The following is a 16,220-nucleotide window of genomic DNA, read 5'->3' on the forward strand; positions in this document are numbered from 1 at the left end:
TTTAATGTAATCATTTAAATTCATATACATAAATGTAAATGTACATGGATAAATGTCTGTGGCCTATATGTTCTAGAAGCTTTGAATAAATAAATAAAAACATTTATTTAAATTCTTAAATTATTTAGAATTTCTTTACAATGCATTTTTAATTTTTAGTACTTTTAAAAGTGTTTGAAATAACGTAAGTGAAAGAATTTTGAACAAGCATTGGAACAGAGACACTTTTCTGATCTGCGCTGTGGTTCCAGTCCTGCAGGCGGCGCTGTGGTTGCGCTCAGATTCATGTAGACACACAGGAGCTCAAGAGTGAATGGGAAAATAAATTCGTTGTATTTACACATGATTTGATCAGATATCCAAGCACAAAAATGTACCGAGATCCGTCGAACCCGGACTACCATCGAGCGCCGGTACCTCCGTCAGGTTTCGGACACCCCGCAGCATCATTTAGACCTCCGCCGTTCTGTCCTCCTTTTGGGGTTCCTCAATACTGCGCTCCACAGCCGGGTCCTCCTCCGGGACGCCCGTACGGAACAGGGAATGAAAACTACAACAGAGAATCATTCTACGAGGTGCGTGTTTTTACTGGCAGCTGTAAAACCAATCAGAATTATTTTCTTGTCACACAACTGATTGAATAGTTTTTAAAATGAAGATTATTAAATATCTTTGGATTTCATGCAAGTGATGCGTTTTCTTTTTGAACTCTTTCTGGGTAGAGCAGACATGAAATGTCCTGCACTATTACATGCCATAGTTAATTTAAAACAAATTTAAGCATGCATTTACAACGCCACTAATTTTCTTGATTGATTGGTGACCTGCACACATTTGTCATACTTTTCTTCGTTTAAAAATGTTGGATTTCAAAATCTTTCTTTCTATGTTTATATTGCGGACTTTCTTACTGGATATTATATGAGTCTTTCATATCTTTATGGACATGTTATTTGTCCGTATGTTGTGATATTTCTATAGTCTTTTCATTGTTATCTCCCTCCTGCAGAACCGACCCTTCTCCAGCTGCACTGCTGACCAGACTGGATCCACAATCATCAGCTCTCAGCTCACACCTTCAAATCAGCATCAGCTTGGTCAGTCTTCACAAAGCTGGTCAACCCAAAGTCTAGATGAGCAAAACCAAGAAGTCCGGTATGAGAAACTAAACAAAGAGATTTAGAGTATGTTTACAACAATCTCTTATCTTTTACAATTTAAGCCTGCCCTGATGAATCTTGTCATTGTCATCATGGAATATGGCCATGATGTGTCTTCCTACATGGTTGTCTAAGAAATGAAAAGCTACACAATCCATCAATTAGGATTAGAAGAACTGTTGCCAAACATATAACATGCTAGAAACATAATAATCACTGCAATACTGATACAATCATAGACTCTTAAGGATTTGCCTATTTAAATCCATATATATATATATATATATATATATATATATATATATATATATATATTATTTATATATATATAAATAATATATATATATATATAAATTTTATTTATATATATATATATATATATACATGCATACATACACACACACTAGTGTTGTAGTACTCGAGACTGGTCTTGGTCTCAAGACCACTTTTTGATGGCCTCGGTCTCGTCTCGGACTCCACCGCATTTGTACTCGGTCTTGTCTCTGTCTCGAGGACTCTGGATTTTTTTTCAAGACCATAACTGTGGAAATATCACTAAATTGCCAGTATATCGTCTAATTTTTTTGTTAACATCCTTGCTTTTATTGGACGTAAAACGTACTGATTAAAATCCAAGCAATAACGTGACTGATTACTAATGATGTATTTTTGTTACCGCTGTCACACATCCCCGCCCCCTTTCAAAAGTGAGCTGTGGTTGTCTGGGAGCGGGAGAAGATGTCTGCAAAATCTTCAGTAATACAATTCGGCTACAAAAACTTATAATGACAATGACAATTGACAATGACAATGACAATTTATTTGTATAGCACAATTTAAAACAACACCTGTAGACCAATGTGCTTTCCACAATGTAGCTAAGTTCTAAGTTCAAGACAGAATGACAGAAAAAGACCTAAAGTTCACACAGGAACTTTAAACACATAATAAGAAAAACTTAAAAATCACATAAGATCACATCATTTACAACATAAGATACAGTGTTAATCGAAAGCCTTCGAAAATAAAAAAGTTTTTAATCTGGATTTAAAAGTCAGAAGAGATGGAGCTTGTCTTAAGCTAATAGGTAAAGTATTCCAAAGCCTTGGGGCAGCGATGTAAAACGCTTGATCTCCCCTACATTTGAGCCTCGATTTTGAGGTACACAATAGAGCCTTATTTGATGAGTGGAGTGATCTTGCAGGTTTATATTCAGTCAGTAGATCAGTTAAATAAGTTGGTACTAAGCCATTTATGCTCCCTATTTTTTACACCACACAAAAACTGTGCTGTAGCATTTTGGACATATTGCAAGCAGGATAATGATTGCTGACTAGTGCCTAAATACAGAGAATTGCAATAGTCCATCCTAGAGGAAATAAAAACGTGAATTAATTTCTCAAGATCTTTAAAACAGAGAAATGGCTTAGCTTTTTCAAGCAGACGCAGTTGGTAAAAGCAGGTTTTAACGACAGAATTTATTTGGTGGTCAAACTTTAGATTATCATCCAGAATAAAGCCCAGATTTTTTACCCAGGGTCTCAGGTACACGGACATCTGACCCAAATCCAAATTTATAGATTTTGATAACTCAGATGGGCTAAAAATAATAATTTCGGTTTTCTTTTCATTAAAAATTAAATAATTCAAAGAAAGCCATGCCTTAACCTCCTCTAGGCATGCTATAAGAGACTCAAACCCTGTAGAATTACGTTTGACAGGCAAATAGACCTGTGTGTCGTCAGCATAGCAATGAAATGATAGACCATGTTTCTCAAAGATGGACCCAAGAGGAAGCATATACAAGGAAAAGAACAATGGAGCCAAAATAGAGCCCTGAGGAACTCCACAAAACAAATGTGCTCTACTCGAATAGTGTTCGCCCATCTTGACCGAAAAACTCCTATTTGTTAAATATGATCTTAACCGTTTTAGAGCTGTACCTCTTACACCAACATTGTGCTCTAGACGATCAACAAGAATAGTATGATCAATAGTGTCGAAGGCAGCTGTTAGATCAACAAGCACAAGAGCTGCAAAATCACCAGAATCACATGAAATTAAAATATCATTAAGAACTTTAACCAACGCTGTCTCGGTCGAATCACATTTTCGAAAACCAGACTGAAATGTTTCGTACAACGAGTTCTCAACCAAAAAATTCTGTAGCTGTGAAAACACAATTTTTTCCACAAATTTTGAAATAAAAGGCAGGTTAGAGATAGGCCTAAAATTTATCAAAACAGATGAGTAAGTTCATTTTTTTAAGCAGTGGATAAACCACTGCATGCTTTAAACAGTCCGGCATAATGCCAGATTCTAGACTGCGATTTATGATAATCAGGAGATATGGAGCCATATCCGTAATGATTTGTTTAAATAAAAAAGGGGGAAGACTGTCCAATGAGGAGCCAGAAGGCTTGAGCTGCTTAGCTGTTTCTAGCAATTCAGACGTCTTGGGCCGCTGGCTGCGAACGAATCAGTGTGACTCAGACCTGTATTACGGCTCTGCAGCCCTGGTTATCAGCCGACTGGTATCAGCGGGGTGTGATGATGGGTAGGGGTGCAACGGATCAAAAAACTCACGGTTCGGATCGTTTCTCGGATCAGAGTAACGGATCGGATCATTTTTCGGATCAGCAAAAAAAATAAAAAATAAATTGCCTCATGTCTGCACCTATAAACACACCGATAGTTAGGCCTGTCACGATTACAAATTTTGCTGGACGGTAAATTGTCCAAGAAATTATTGCGATAAACGATAATATTGATAATAAACGATAATATTGTCGTTCTGAGACCATTTTCATCTAAAATAATGATAATGGCATAATAATGCAGGTATAGCTTTTCAAAGATCAATAAACTTGTATTTCTAAAGACTATTTAACACTGAAAACATTTTAAATATCCGCAATAAATGAACAAAACAACCAAAAACAATAAAAGCAAGGGACTCTCATTCTCTGTTAACAAAAAATGCATGTCTTGTCTTACCAATGTGTGACTTACGTTCACACTGAGAATCATATGCATCATGTACTGTGTGAGCATGCGTCTCATATGAGTATGTGCGCTAGTTTGTGTGTGTGTGCTCGCGTCTCATATGAGTATGTGCGCGGAGAGTTTGTGAGTGTGTGCGCTCGCGTCTCATTGAGTTTGTGCGCGAGTTTCTTTGTGTGTGTGTGCTCGCGTCTCATATGAGTATGTGCGTGGAGAGTTTGTGTGTGCGCTCGCGCGTCTCATATGATTATGTGCGTGGAGAGTTTGTGTGCGCGCATCTCGCGTGTGTAGAGTTTGCGTGTATGTGCGTGAGCGACTTTAGATGTGTCTTTGTGCATTTCATATGTTGTTTGAGCATTCAGCAGTATACATGTATGTTTGACTACTTAGTATGTGTATGCAAGTGTTTCATATATGTGTGCGTGAATGAAGTTTGATTTAAGCCCTAGATGGCACCTTATATGAGGGAAAGAGAGAGCGCTCGCAAGAGAGAGAGAGAGAGAGAGAGAGAGAGAGAGAGAGAGAGAGAGAGGGACGAGCGAGGGGTAGTGCTGCGCGAATGCCGTTTGTGATGGCTTTAGCCCAGTCTGATTGTGCAACAAGGGGCTGCTTAAATGCTGCAGTGATAAGCGGTTGTTGAGCAGCCTTAGTTTTCACTCCTGTCAGTGAAACATCGGGGTGATGTCGCTTCAAATGCGTGGCCATGCTGCCACAGTGCCTACACATTGTCACGGTTTTATCCACTAACCTCTTTCCTTCATCATTATATTTGACAGGGAAGCCAAAATGCTCCCATACAGGGGATTTAAATGACGCGGGGCGTTCAAGCTCCTCCGTTCCTCCGCTCGCCATGACCACGCTGTGTGTGGACTGAACATGCGCACAACTTTTTTTTTTTTTCATAAATCAATCCGCGGATCACGTGTGTGCCGAACCGAAGATATTGATCCGAACGGATCACGGATCAATGATGATCCGTTGCACCACTAATGATGGGAGCGGTCTCGTACCGAAAGGTCATCTCGACAGATGCGTCCAACTCGGGTTGGGGTGCGCTCTTCAAGGGGAGACCGGTCTTTGGCCTGTGGTCAGACCAGGAGAAGCTCCTTGACATAAACTGTCTGGAAATGACAGAGGTCGAGAACGCACTGAAGCGCTTCCTCCCCTTCATCCAGGACCACCATGTTCTAGTCCGTTCAGACAACATGTCAGTGGTTTCCTACGTGAACCGTCAGGGCGTCAGATGCAGGAACCTCTGCGATCTGACAGAGCGCCTCCTTACGTGGTCTCAGCATCACCTGCGCTCGCTCAGAATCAGAATCAGAAAGAGCTTTATTGCCAAGTGTGCTTGCACACACAAGGAATTGTCCTTTGTACTGAAGCTTCCAGTGCACATATACAAATACAGATACAACAAGAAACATAGTAATACAAATTCTACAAATAAAATTATAAAATAATATATATATATATATATGAAAATACTATAAAAATATATGGTCACAGTTGGGTATTGTCAGAATAAACATTTACAGATTATGAACATATTTACAGTATTTTGAATAGTATGAATAAATATAGATAAATATAAATATCACCTGAATTTTTAAGATATTGCACTAAACAGTGGGAGTATTGCACTTACAGGCATATGCCTTGGGAGATATGTTTACTGTTCAGAAGGGAAATGGCCTGTGGGAAGAAACCGTTCCTGTGCCGAGATGTTCTAGTGGCCAGTGATCTGAGTCGCCGTCTTGACGGTAACAGTTCAAACAGGAGGTGTCCAGGGTGAGTGGAGTCTGATGATTTTACCTCCTCTCTTCCTCACTCTGGAAGAGTACAGGTCCTGGAGGTTTGGAAGGGGGGCACCAATGATCCTCTCCGCAGTCCGGACTGTCCGTTGTAGTCTCCTGATGTCTGATTTGGTAGCTGAACCAAACCAGACAGTGATGGAAGTGCATAAAACAGACTCAATGACAGCTGAGTAGAACTGAATCAGCAGCTCCTGTGGCAGGTTGAACTTCCTCAGCTGGCGAAGGAAGTACAGTCTCTGCTGGGCCTTTTTCACAGTGGAGACAATGTGATTGTCCCACTTCAGGTCCTGAGACCTGGAAGTGCCCAGGAACCTGAATGACTCCACTGCTTCCACAGTGCTGTTCATGATGGTGAGTGGGGGGAGTGCTGGGCTGTTCCTTCTGAAGTCCATGATCATCTCCACTGTTTTGAGTGTATTCAGCTCAAGGTTGTTATAACTGCACCAGACAGCCAGCTGTTCAACCTCCAGTCTGTAAGCAGACTCGTCATCGTTTTGGATGAGACCGATGACAGTGTTGTCGTCTGCAAATTTCAGGAGCTTGACAGTGGGGTCTTTAGAAGTGCAGTCATTAGTGTACAGGGAGAAGAGCAGTAGGGAGAGAATGCACCCTTGGGGGGCGCCAGTGCTGGTGGTGAGAATCCTGGATGTGTGTTTCCCCAGTCTCAGTGCTGCTGCCCGTCCGTCAGGAAGCTGGTGATCCACTGACAGATCGAGGATGGTATGGAGAGCTGGGTCAGTTTGGCTGTGAGAAGACCAGGCATGATGGTATTGAAGGCCGAACTGAAGTCCACAAAGAGGTTCCTTGCATAAGTCCCTGGTCTGTCGAGATGTTGCAGGATATAATGCAGTCCCATGTTGACTGCATCATCCACAGACCTGTTTGCTCTGTAAGCAAACTGAAAGGGATCCAGCAAGGGTCCAGTGATGTCCTTCAGGTGGGCCAGCACCAGTCTTTCAAACGACTTCATGACCACAGACGTGAGAGCGACAGGTCTGTAGTCATTAAATCCAGTGATTTGGGGTTTTTTGGGGACAGGAATGATAGTGGAGCGTTTGAAGCAGCAGGGAACTTCACACTGCTCCAATTATCTATTGAAGATCTGCGTGAAGACCGGGGCCAGTTGTTCAGCGCAGGCTTTTAAACAAGCAGATGAGATGCCGTCTGGGCCTGAGGCTTTCCTAGTCTTCTGTTTTTTGAAGACTCGGCTCACGTCCTCCACACAGACCTTAAGCTCAGGTTGGATGGCAGGAGGGGGGAGTAATGGGGGTGCAGGAGGTAATGGTGAATGTGTGAAGTGCAGATCAGACCGGGTGTGTGGTGTGAATGAGGGCTTTTCAAACCTGCAATAAAAAGAGTTTAAATCATCAACCAGGTGTTGATTGTCCACAGATCGGGGGGATGGTGACTTGTAGTTGGTGATGTTCCCCAGCCATTCCAGACTGATGATGGGTCGTTGGATGAAAGATGTTTTTTCAGTTTTTCAGAGTAGCTTCTTTTAGCAACTCTGATCTCCAGTTTATATTCAACAGTGGTCCAGTATATTACTGTCTCTGGTGGGACATGTAACGTGCTGTCTGTATTTTGGTAGTTTACGGGAAAGATTTGCTTTGTTAAAATCCCCAAGAATGATTAAAAGAGAGTCAGGATACCTTTGTTCTGTTTCAGCTATTTGTTCAGCCAGCTGTTGTAGCGCCGCGCTCACACACGTGTCTGGAGGGATGTATACATTCACGAGAATGAAAGAGGAAAACTCCCGAGGCGAGTAGAAGGGTTTACAGTTTATGAAATGTGCCCCTAAATTAGGAGAGCACATCTTCTTCAGTGTTGTTACATCTGAACACCAACTTTCGTTGATGTAGAAACACAATCCACCACCTCTTGTTTTCCCCGAGAGCTGCACATGTGCCAGGCCACCTGAACGACGGCCCAGACAATTATCCAGGGACAACGTTCTACCAGGGGAATGGTCCCTGCACCCCCAAACAGTCCAGAAATTATGGCGCCTGTTCAGCAAAGCGGAAGTCGACCTATTTGCGTCAAAAGACAACGCTCAATGCCCGATGTTCTTTTCGAAGAACGAGGACGCACTGACCCAAATCTGGCCCAGACGCCCTCTGTATGCCTTTCCCTCCGATCTCTCTGTTACCGCAGGTAATAAAGAGGATCAGGGAAACGTGCCACTCGGTGCTCCTCATAGCCTTGTGTTGGGAGAATCAGATTTGGTTCAAGGGGCTGACGCGGCTGTCACTAACAGCCCTGTGGCTAATTCCGGTGAGAACGGATCTCCTCTCGCAAGCTCGCGGCTTGATCTGGCATCCCCATCCAGAGCGCTGGTCTCTGCATGCATGGTTAATCTGGCCCTGCCAGAAGGTGTGATGAACACGATAACGCAGTCTAGAGCTCCCTCTACTAGAAAGCTTTACGCGTCTAAATGGTCTGTGTTCTCCAAATGGTGCACCGGAAAAAACCTGGACCCATGGACGTGTGGGGTCTCGCGGCTGCTCAGTTTCCTACAGGAGCTGTTGGATAAGGGAAGGTCCCCATCCACGCTTGAAGTCTATGTGGCGGCCGTTGCAACGTTCGCTGAGTCGACACGCGGCCGGTCACTAGGGAGAAACGAGCCTGTCATCCGCTTCCTTAGAGGAGCCAGAAGGATGAATCCTCTGCGCCCCCTGTAAGTTCCGATGTGTGATCTTTCGTTGGTCCTCGAGGCCCTGAAAGCTTTCCCCTTTGAACCACTAGATTCCGTGGAGTTAAAGTACCTATAACTCAAAACCGTTTTCCTGACAGCCCTGTCATCAGTGAAACGTCTGGTGGACTTACACGCTCTGTCTTTCAGCGCCGCGTGTCTTGAGTTCTGGCCAAATGACTCAAAGTCATCCTCAAACCTAGACACGGCTATGTTCCTAAAGTGATTGGCATTCCCTTCAGAGCGCAGGTCATTTCTCTATCGGCTCTGCCTTCATCCGATAACGAGAGCGACGTTAATCTCCTCTGCCCAGTCAGGGCGCTGAGGGTTTACACTGCGCGCTGCGCCCCTTTCAGGTTCTCGGAGCAGCTTTTTGTTTCGTTTGGTGGGCGCACCAAGGGTCTCGCCGCCTCGAAACAAAGCCTATCCAGATGGATTGTGGACACTATAGCAGCCGTTTAAGCGTCGAAAGGTCTGCAATGCCACTTGGGCATCTGGGCTCATTCCACCAGAGGCATGGCCTCATCGTGGGCATGGTCCAGCGGAATTTCTATTCACAAAATATGTGTGGCGGCGGGCTGGGCCTCCCCGTCCACCTTTGTCAGGTTTTATAACCTAGAAGTTCCCGCTCTGCAGGCAAAACTTCTGTCAGTCTAAGTGAGATGTACGTTCTGTCCAGATATGTTCGTGCGCAGGCTACTCACGTATACTAGCTCTTCTGGATGAGCTGCACTAATGGGTATGTGCTATATGCTTATGCAGACGGGCGGCGCCACTCTGTATTCCCTATTAGTGCTTATGTACAAGTGCTGGCCGCCTTATTTTCCCTGGGATATATAAACCCTGGGACCCATGTGTGGATGCTTGGCGCGCACGGCATTGACAAAGGGTTCCCGTAGCGTAAGCTAACTTACGCAATACAAGAGAACCTCTCGTAAGAGAACGTATTGGTTACCTAACGTAACCTTGGTTCTCTCTAGAACAGGGAACGAGTATTACGTAACCTGCCGTGCTCGCACCACGAGCGTCTTTCGCTTCAGTCAATGAAAACCAGAGAATACAGCCTACGAGCCCGGCTTATATACGCTAAGCCACGCCCATACTGGCGGGCTTTGACGCTGTGAAGGCGCGAGCACCCTTCATTGGACATGACGTAACATTGGTCTCAGTGGTAGGCTGCTGCAGTTTCCACAGGGCAGCCTATGAGCACGCTAGACAGCCTGCTCTAGGTCGGCTAGCTGCTGCACTGCGTTGACAATGGATACAAAAATTAAGGATAATTTTCTGGCTTCAATATCTCGAAAAGATGATTCTTTCCCGTAGCGTAAGCTAACTTACGCAATACTCGTTCCCTCTTCTAGAGAGAACCGAGGTTACGTTAGGTAACCGATACGTTCTTACTGTCGATGATTGTTTCTGAGCATCTACATTTTACATAGACTTACTGTATTCATATTCAGCTTTACTTTTAATGCAGCGGAAAACCCTGGGTGAATGTTTAGATGTTGCTGTATAGATTGACTTTAAAGTTAATGTTTTGAAGTAACAACACAAAACAACTATTGAATATGTATCTTGGGCATTTTTGCACACTGTAAAATATGCTAGGTATAATTTACTGTACATCAAATGGTCAGTCAGTCATTTTTTTGTGGTGTTGTGCAACTACTCATCTATGTGTTTATCCATTGCAGTGAGCTTGAACTTATGAAGACTGTTTTGCCACTGCAGTTTGTTAAGGTTTGGCATATGATGAAACTGCTCCCAATTAAATTCATTTTGTACTTTTATAAATCGCATGCAGTTAGGCGACTGACTTTCTGACCTCTTTGTATTAGATATCTTTTGTTGCTTTGATTACACATAAAAGCTATAAAATACTCTTACTTACAATAGTTGTTCCTAAACATCAACATTTCACATAGAATTACTGTGTTCATTACAATACACAGCTTTTCTGCGTTTTAAATGTTGAATGTTTGGCATTTTTGTACACAATTAGCTATGTGGTTTTGACAAAAAAAGGATTGTTGTTGGTTTAAAAACAACATAACTTTATGTATTGCTATAAAAGGCGGAGAAAATTGAAGACTTTAGTGATGAACAATGAATAATTGTTTTACATTCTGTACTAAATGATGGAAGTCACACAGAAGTATTGAATAAAGATATTTAAGTTTATTTCAGCTTTGAGTGTTTAATATCTAGGTGTTTTTATGGGAATGTGGATCTTTCAGATCAATTTGAGATGTTCTTTTGATCATGTTTCACATTTTATTGTGTCATGTAGTGTGGGGCGCTGGTATTAGTCTTGGTCTTGACTCGGTCTCGCCCTCCCTCGGTCTTGGTCTCGACTTGGTCTCAGCCCCTAAAAGTCTTGGTCTTGTCTCGGTCTCGATACACTCTGGTCTTGGTCTCGTCTTGGTCTCGGGTTAGGTGGTCTTGACTACAACACTAACTAACACACACACACACACACACACACACACACACACACACACACACACACACACACACACACACACACACACACACACACACACACACACACACACACACACACTAACTAGCGTTCAAAAGATTGGAGTCTGTAATAATATTTAAATATTTTTGAAAGAAGTCTCTTATGCTTACCAAACATGCATTTATTAGATACAAATAGTAATAAGGAAATATGTGAAATATTATTGAAATTTAAAAACTATCTATTTAAAAACGTAATTTATTCTTGTGATGCAAAGCTGAAATTTCAGCTTCATTACTCCAGTCTTCTGTGTCACATGCTCCTACAGAAATCATTCTAAAACGTTGAATTGCTTCTCAAGAAACATATTATTTACATTTGTTCATTTAGCAGACGCTTTATCCAAAGAAGCAGCTTAAATATGAACAAAGCATTCATCAAGGAGCCATCCAATCGTTGTAGTACAAAATGGCAGGTGTATTAGACAACTAAATTAGGAAACCAGCTAGAGAAGAATAGAAATGCAGGTGTGTGTGTAAGTTTATTGGTTTAAGTGTGTGAGGTCATTAAGAGTCTGCGGAAAAGGTGTGTATGTATACATTTAGGGAGCATACAGTTGTCGTAGTGGATTGAGCTGTTCCAGTGGTCTTGAAAGCCAGTGTTAGAACTTTGAACTTGATTGAAGACTAGACGAGCTGTTGCATATTATTGCTAAACATATTATTGCAGAACATTTGAACAGTAATATATATGTGTGTGTGTGTACATACAAACTGTTGATTAACCCTAAATCCATTTTAATGTGTTACATTGAAGGAAAAAGGCAGAGGAGTTTCTCCGAATCCTGCAGGCAAGTGACCGGATTGAGCTGGCAGTAGATAAAAGTGACACCAGTGATCGCACTGCAGACAAGCATCCCAGCCGAGCCCGAAGTCGGAGCAGAGGGAGGAGCCGTCCACGCAGTCGCAGCAGGAGTCGTGGAAGGAGCCGGGGTCGTAGTCGAGCCCGGAGTCGCGGAAAGAGTCGGGCTCGCAGCAGAACACGCAGCCGTAGTCGCAGTCGAGCTAAAAGCCGCCCTAGGGCCAAAAGTCGTGCGAGGAGCCGCAGTCGGAGCCATGGGAAGAGCGTAACCAGCAGTAAGAGTCAGTCACGTCTGAGCCCCAGTCAGACCAAACAGTCTTACAGAGGGACCGCAGAAGGCAAACACAGCTCTAGCAGCACCAGCAGCGGAGTGAGCCTTGGTGCTAGTGCCATGCCTGATCTATTTCATGGACTAAGACAGATCCTACAGAACAAAGATCTAGAGAAACACCTGCCTATTGTCAAGAATGCCCTCCTTAGAGACCAGGTGCGCACCACTATTCTGTTATGTTTTAAGTGTTAGTTCTTTTTTGGTATATGGGTCATTGACATGATGTTAATATTTTTGTTGATTGAAGTTACTTTATTTAAAAAAAAAAATTATTAATGAGAGACCTATAATAATAATGATTTATATTTTAGAGCTGCCGGGATGGATTTTGAGGGATAAAGCATGCATACGCATGGCACGTGCAGAGAAATATAGCTCCAGATGTAGGTAGCATGAACGAGAAAAATGTACCATAGATCAATAAAAAAAGAAAAACCTCTGGGGAATCACCAGTTATAAAAACAAAAGTTGTAAAAGTAGCTTTAAAAAATATATTAAAAATGCAATTCATAAAGACTTGAATAATTATTGTCAAAGATGATAAATTAATCAAATTCATTTTGATCGTTTTTTGGGGCTTACTGAAGGGCTTAAGAAGTAAAAACTTCTGATTTTAGAATAAAGAAACATGCTTAATTAAAAGGTTGAAAAATAAACCACTAATTAGGTTGTTTGGCTTAACGTTTTATTAATTTAAAAAAAATGTAATGATATTTATGAATTTATAATTACATATATATAGTGTGTGTTCAATGTTCTTAGAGTGAGTTCAATGTTTTCATTTGATTTAAATGAAATCAAATTGAGTGCAAAGAGTACATTTTTTAAGAGCTTAACTAGATTACATTAACTAATCACATCAATTGATTTTTAAAATACTTCTTTTCTTTTTTGTTGACACGCTTGTCATTGATGTTTGTTTTACCTTGCTGACATTTCCAGACCATTTAAAATTCATAATTTGCACCAGAAGTAATGTGAATCCTCTTCCCTTCCGTTCTAAACAGAGTACCGATGACACAAGGGGAATGTTTCTGGGAAATCAGTCTGCAGTTGGAGGCTTCCAGAACCCAGAGCCGAGGTTTGAACCTGAAACCTCTGCTGACCTCTGTTATGGTGCCCTGCTTCCTCACGAGAGGGCTGGCGAAGACCGCAGCAGCGTTTCCAATATCTTATCCTGGAACACACCCAACCAGCTGCTTGAATCCAAGCCTTCATTCCAGAGTGTTGAAGATGAAGAGAAATTTCTGTATGGAGAGCAAGAGGAGAGATCCAAACCTCAAGCTGTGACTGTCCCGTTGGCCCAGACAAGATCCGCGAGATCTCCGGTTCATCATCTCAGTAAAGAACAGCAGACTCACAGTCTCCTGGAACCCAAAGCACACGGCATTCCTGCCAGCGTGCAGCCCGCTGTTTTGGGCACGATGAAAGTCACTCCAGAGGAATGTGAGAAGGTGAAAAACCTCCTGAGGACCATCGGCCTGAATCCAGGCATGACTGACATCTGTAAAATGGCTGCCAGACTAAAGGAGAAAAATGAAGGACAAGGAGTAGCCGCCTCGTTCCCGTTGCTCAAACCAGCCCTGGAGGCTCTGCAAGCACTGTCCAGAGGTCAGAGCCAGCATGTTTTGCACTATGAACTTGATTTGTTTAGTTGACACTTTTATCCAACGTGAATCTCTGCAAATATTATGATATAATCGCCAGAGTTTTGAATAATGAATATTCAATTCATTTCAGCAGGATGTATTCAAACTGTTTATAAAATCTTCTCAAAAGGGGTTTTTCAAAAACTTTAAAGTTTGCATAAAGCTGAATTTATCTATTAAACAAAGTTCAGGTAGAATCTGTACTACAATTGGTTGGAATTGAATTTACTCATCTTTTAAGTTGCAGGATTGTGTCAGGAAGTTGTTGAAAGTATATTTTAAGTGGTTGCATTGCATCATAGCAGTTGTTGTTCTGTCAGCCATCTCAAAAAAAGATAAAGACCTAGAAGTTTTCACAGCAAACCTCAGCTTGTAATGCATTCAACTTTTAGTATCTTTTTTCAGCATCCAAAGCAGATGAAAGTAGGAGTAATCGCTCTGGAAGCAGCCATTCTACTCAAGAATCCAAGCGTGAGGAGAAGGTAGAGGTCTTTATTAACACTATCACCCCAATATTATGACAAGGTCCCAAGAGTCTTAACTGTGAACTCCTGTGACTGTTTTAGAAGATGGGTGAGAAGGAGCGAGAGAGAAGAGAGAAACAGATTCAAAAGAAAAGGAAAGAGTACCTGGTGAAAGAACTGGAGGGTCTGATGAAACAGGAAGGTATTAAATATTTATCATGATCCACACAACTTTTAAAGGGGTAGTTAACCCTAAAATGAAAATTCTGTGATTTACTTACCCTCATTTTGTTGGCTGAATACAAAATATATTTTTAATAATGTGGGTAACCAGAGAGTTGACTCTAGCCATTGACTATTTATTTTCCTACGATGGAAGTCAATGGCTACAGTCAACTGTCTGGTTACCCACATTATTAAAAATATCTTCTATGTTCAGTAGAATACCATTTTATTTTTGTACAGTAAAATATGCATTTAAACAATGAGTATTTTATATTTTTATACAACTGTTCATTATTTTATTTATTAGAAGATAACAAATAGCATTTTTGATATTTTTTAAATACAACTATGTATTTATTTCAACCATAAACCTTATTATAATATTGTGTTTATTTGGGTTCAACTCATTTTTATTTACTTGAACAATTTAAGGATGTTTTTTTCTTTTTGTTCAGTAGAAGTATTTATTTATGTACAGTTGTTCTTTTTGAAAAATTAGGTTCAAATACAACATGTATCTTTATTGCAGGTAGCGGTGATTTGATCCCAGTGATGGGTTTCTTCTGCCAGCGCTGTGAGGAGTTCTTCGGGGATATGAACAGTGCAGAAAGACATGTAGCAAGTCACAGCCGCAGTGACAAAAAGAAGGTGACATTATAAATGTCATTTTACCATGGATCACTAGCTCTAAATCTGTAATGCAGAACATTGAATTGTGGGGAAAGAAACATAAAGCCTCTCTTTCATTTTTGCAGACAACAGGATCACAGGAGCAGCACAGGGATGCTAAGAGACACGGAGAACAGCATCACACATCATCTCACAGACGGGAGAGCCCATCCAGTAGGGCGACATCCTCACGGGTTCACCACGAACACAGGGAACGCAGTCCTGATAGAAAGTGCAACAGAAACGAAAGAAGCCCTCATCCTACTGACATCAAACTCAAAAACGAGCCTGAGGGCAAAGGCAGTAAGGATGAGAGTAAAGACAAATCCAAAGAGAAAAAGGAAAAAAATGACAATGCAGATGATGATGTAGAATCAACAAAGAGTGAGAAGAAGAGAAAGAAGAAGGAGAAGAAATTGAAGAAAAAAGAAAAGAAGAAGAAGAAGGACAAGAAAAAGGCAGAAGCTGATAAAAATTCACATTAAATCTTAGGGTCTTCTTCTAAGAGCATCAGCTATATGTTTGAGCTTTTGGGCCTTGGTTGTTGTGGTAGATTTCAATCAGCTTTCTTGATGAGTCTTATGTGGTTGAAGGCCTTAAATATTTTCAATATTTTAATGCTTCTTGTAGATGAAACTCCACCTGCATTTCATACAGTACATGTACTTTCAGCACTGTTACATTTAAATGTGAACAGCCAAATTAAAACTAAGGCCGGAATGTCTAATTGTGCAGATATTCTGGTAGTATGTCCAGCCCAACCTGGGGTTTGTCCCATTTGTCATTGTCCTATTAATAGTGTTCCACAAACCAAACACTCTGCAACAGTCATGTTCTGAATTCACACGTGGTTCTTGATTGAAAAATAAATAAATATTTTTTGGGTTA

At 41.5% G+C, this 16,220-nt stretch overlaps 1 protein-coding gene across 1 annotated transcript; it reads left to right on the plus strand.

Moving 5' to 3' along the window:
- Window positions 1–260: 260 nt before the first annotated feature.
- On the plus strand, window positions 261–16,220 carry LOC143747029 (uncharacterized). Its single transcript, XM_077239469.1, has 8 exons — window positions 261–575; window positions 1,010–1,155; window positions 11,950–12,481; window positions 13,333–13,936; window positions 14,380–14,456; window positions 14,544–14,640; window positions 15,193–15,311; window positions 15,419–16,220. The coding sequence occupies exons 1-8, from the start codon at window positions 372–374 to the stop codon at window positions 15,815–15,817; spliced, it is 2,178 nt and encodes a 725-aa protein (XP_077095584.1). The 5' UTR covers window positions 261–371; the 3' UTR covers window positions 15,818–16,220.

This window comes from Siphateles boraxobius, unplaced genomic scaffold, assembly GCF_051911475.1.
Source record: "Siphateles boraxobius isolate OS27281-9 unplaced genomic scaffold, OSU_SipBor_1 22, whole genome shotgun sequence".
Lineage (NCBI taxonomy): Eukaryota > Metazoa > Chordata > Actinopteri > Cypriniformes > Leuciscidae > Siphateles > Siphateles boraxobius.

Coding starts and splice junctions, on each gene's coding strand:
- LOC143747029 (XM_077239469.1), top strand. CDS start 372: ATGTACCGAGATCCGTCGAACCCGGACTACCATCGAGCGCCGGTACCT. Junction 1,156..11,949: donor GAGCAAAACCAAGAAGTCCG/GTATGAGAAACT, acceptor GTTACATTGAAG/GAAAAAGGCAGAGGAGTTTC. Junction 14,457..14,543: donor AATCCAAGCGTGAGGAGAAG/GTAGAGGTCTTT, acceptor CTGTTTTAGAAG/ATGGGTGAGAAGGAGCGAGA.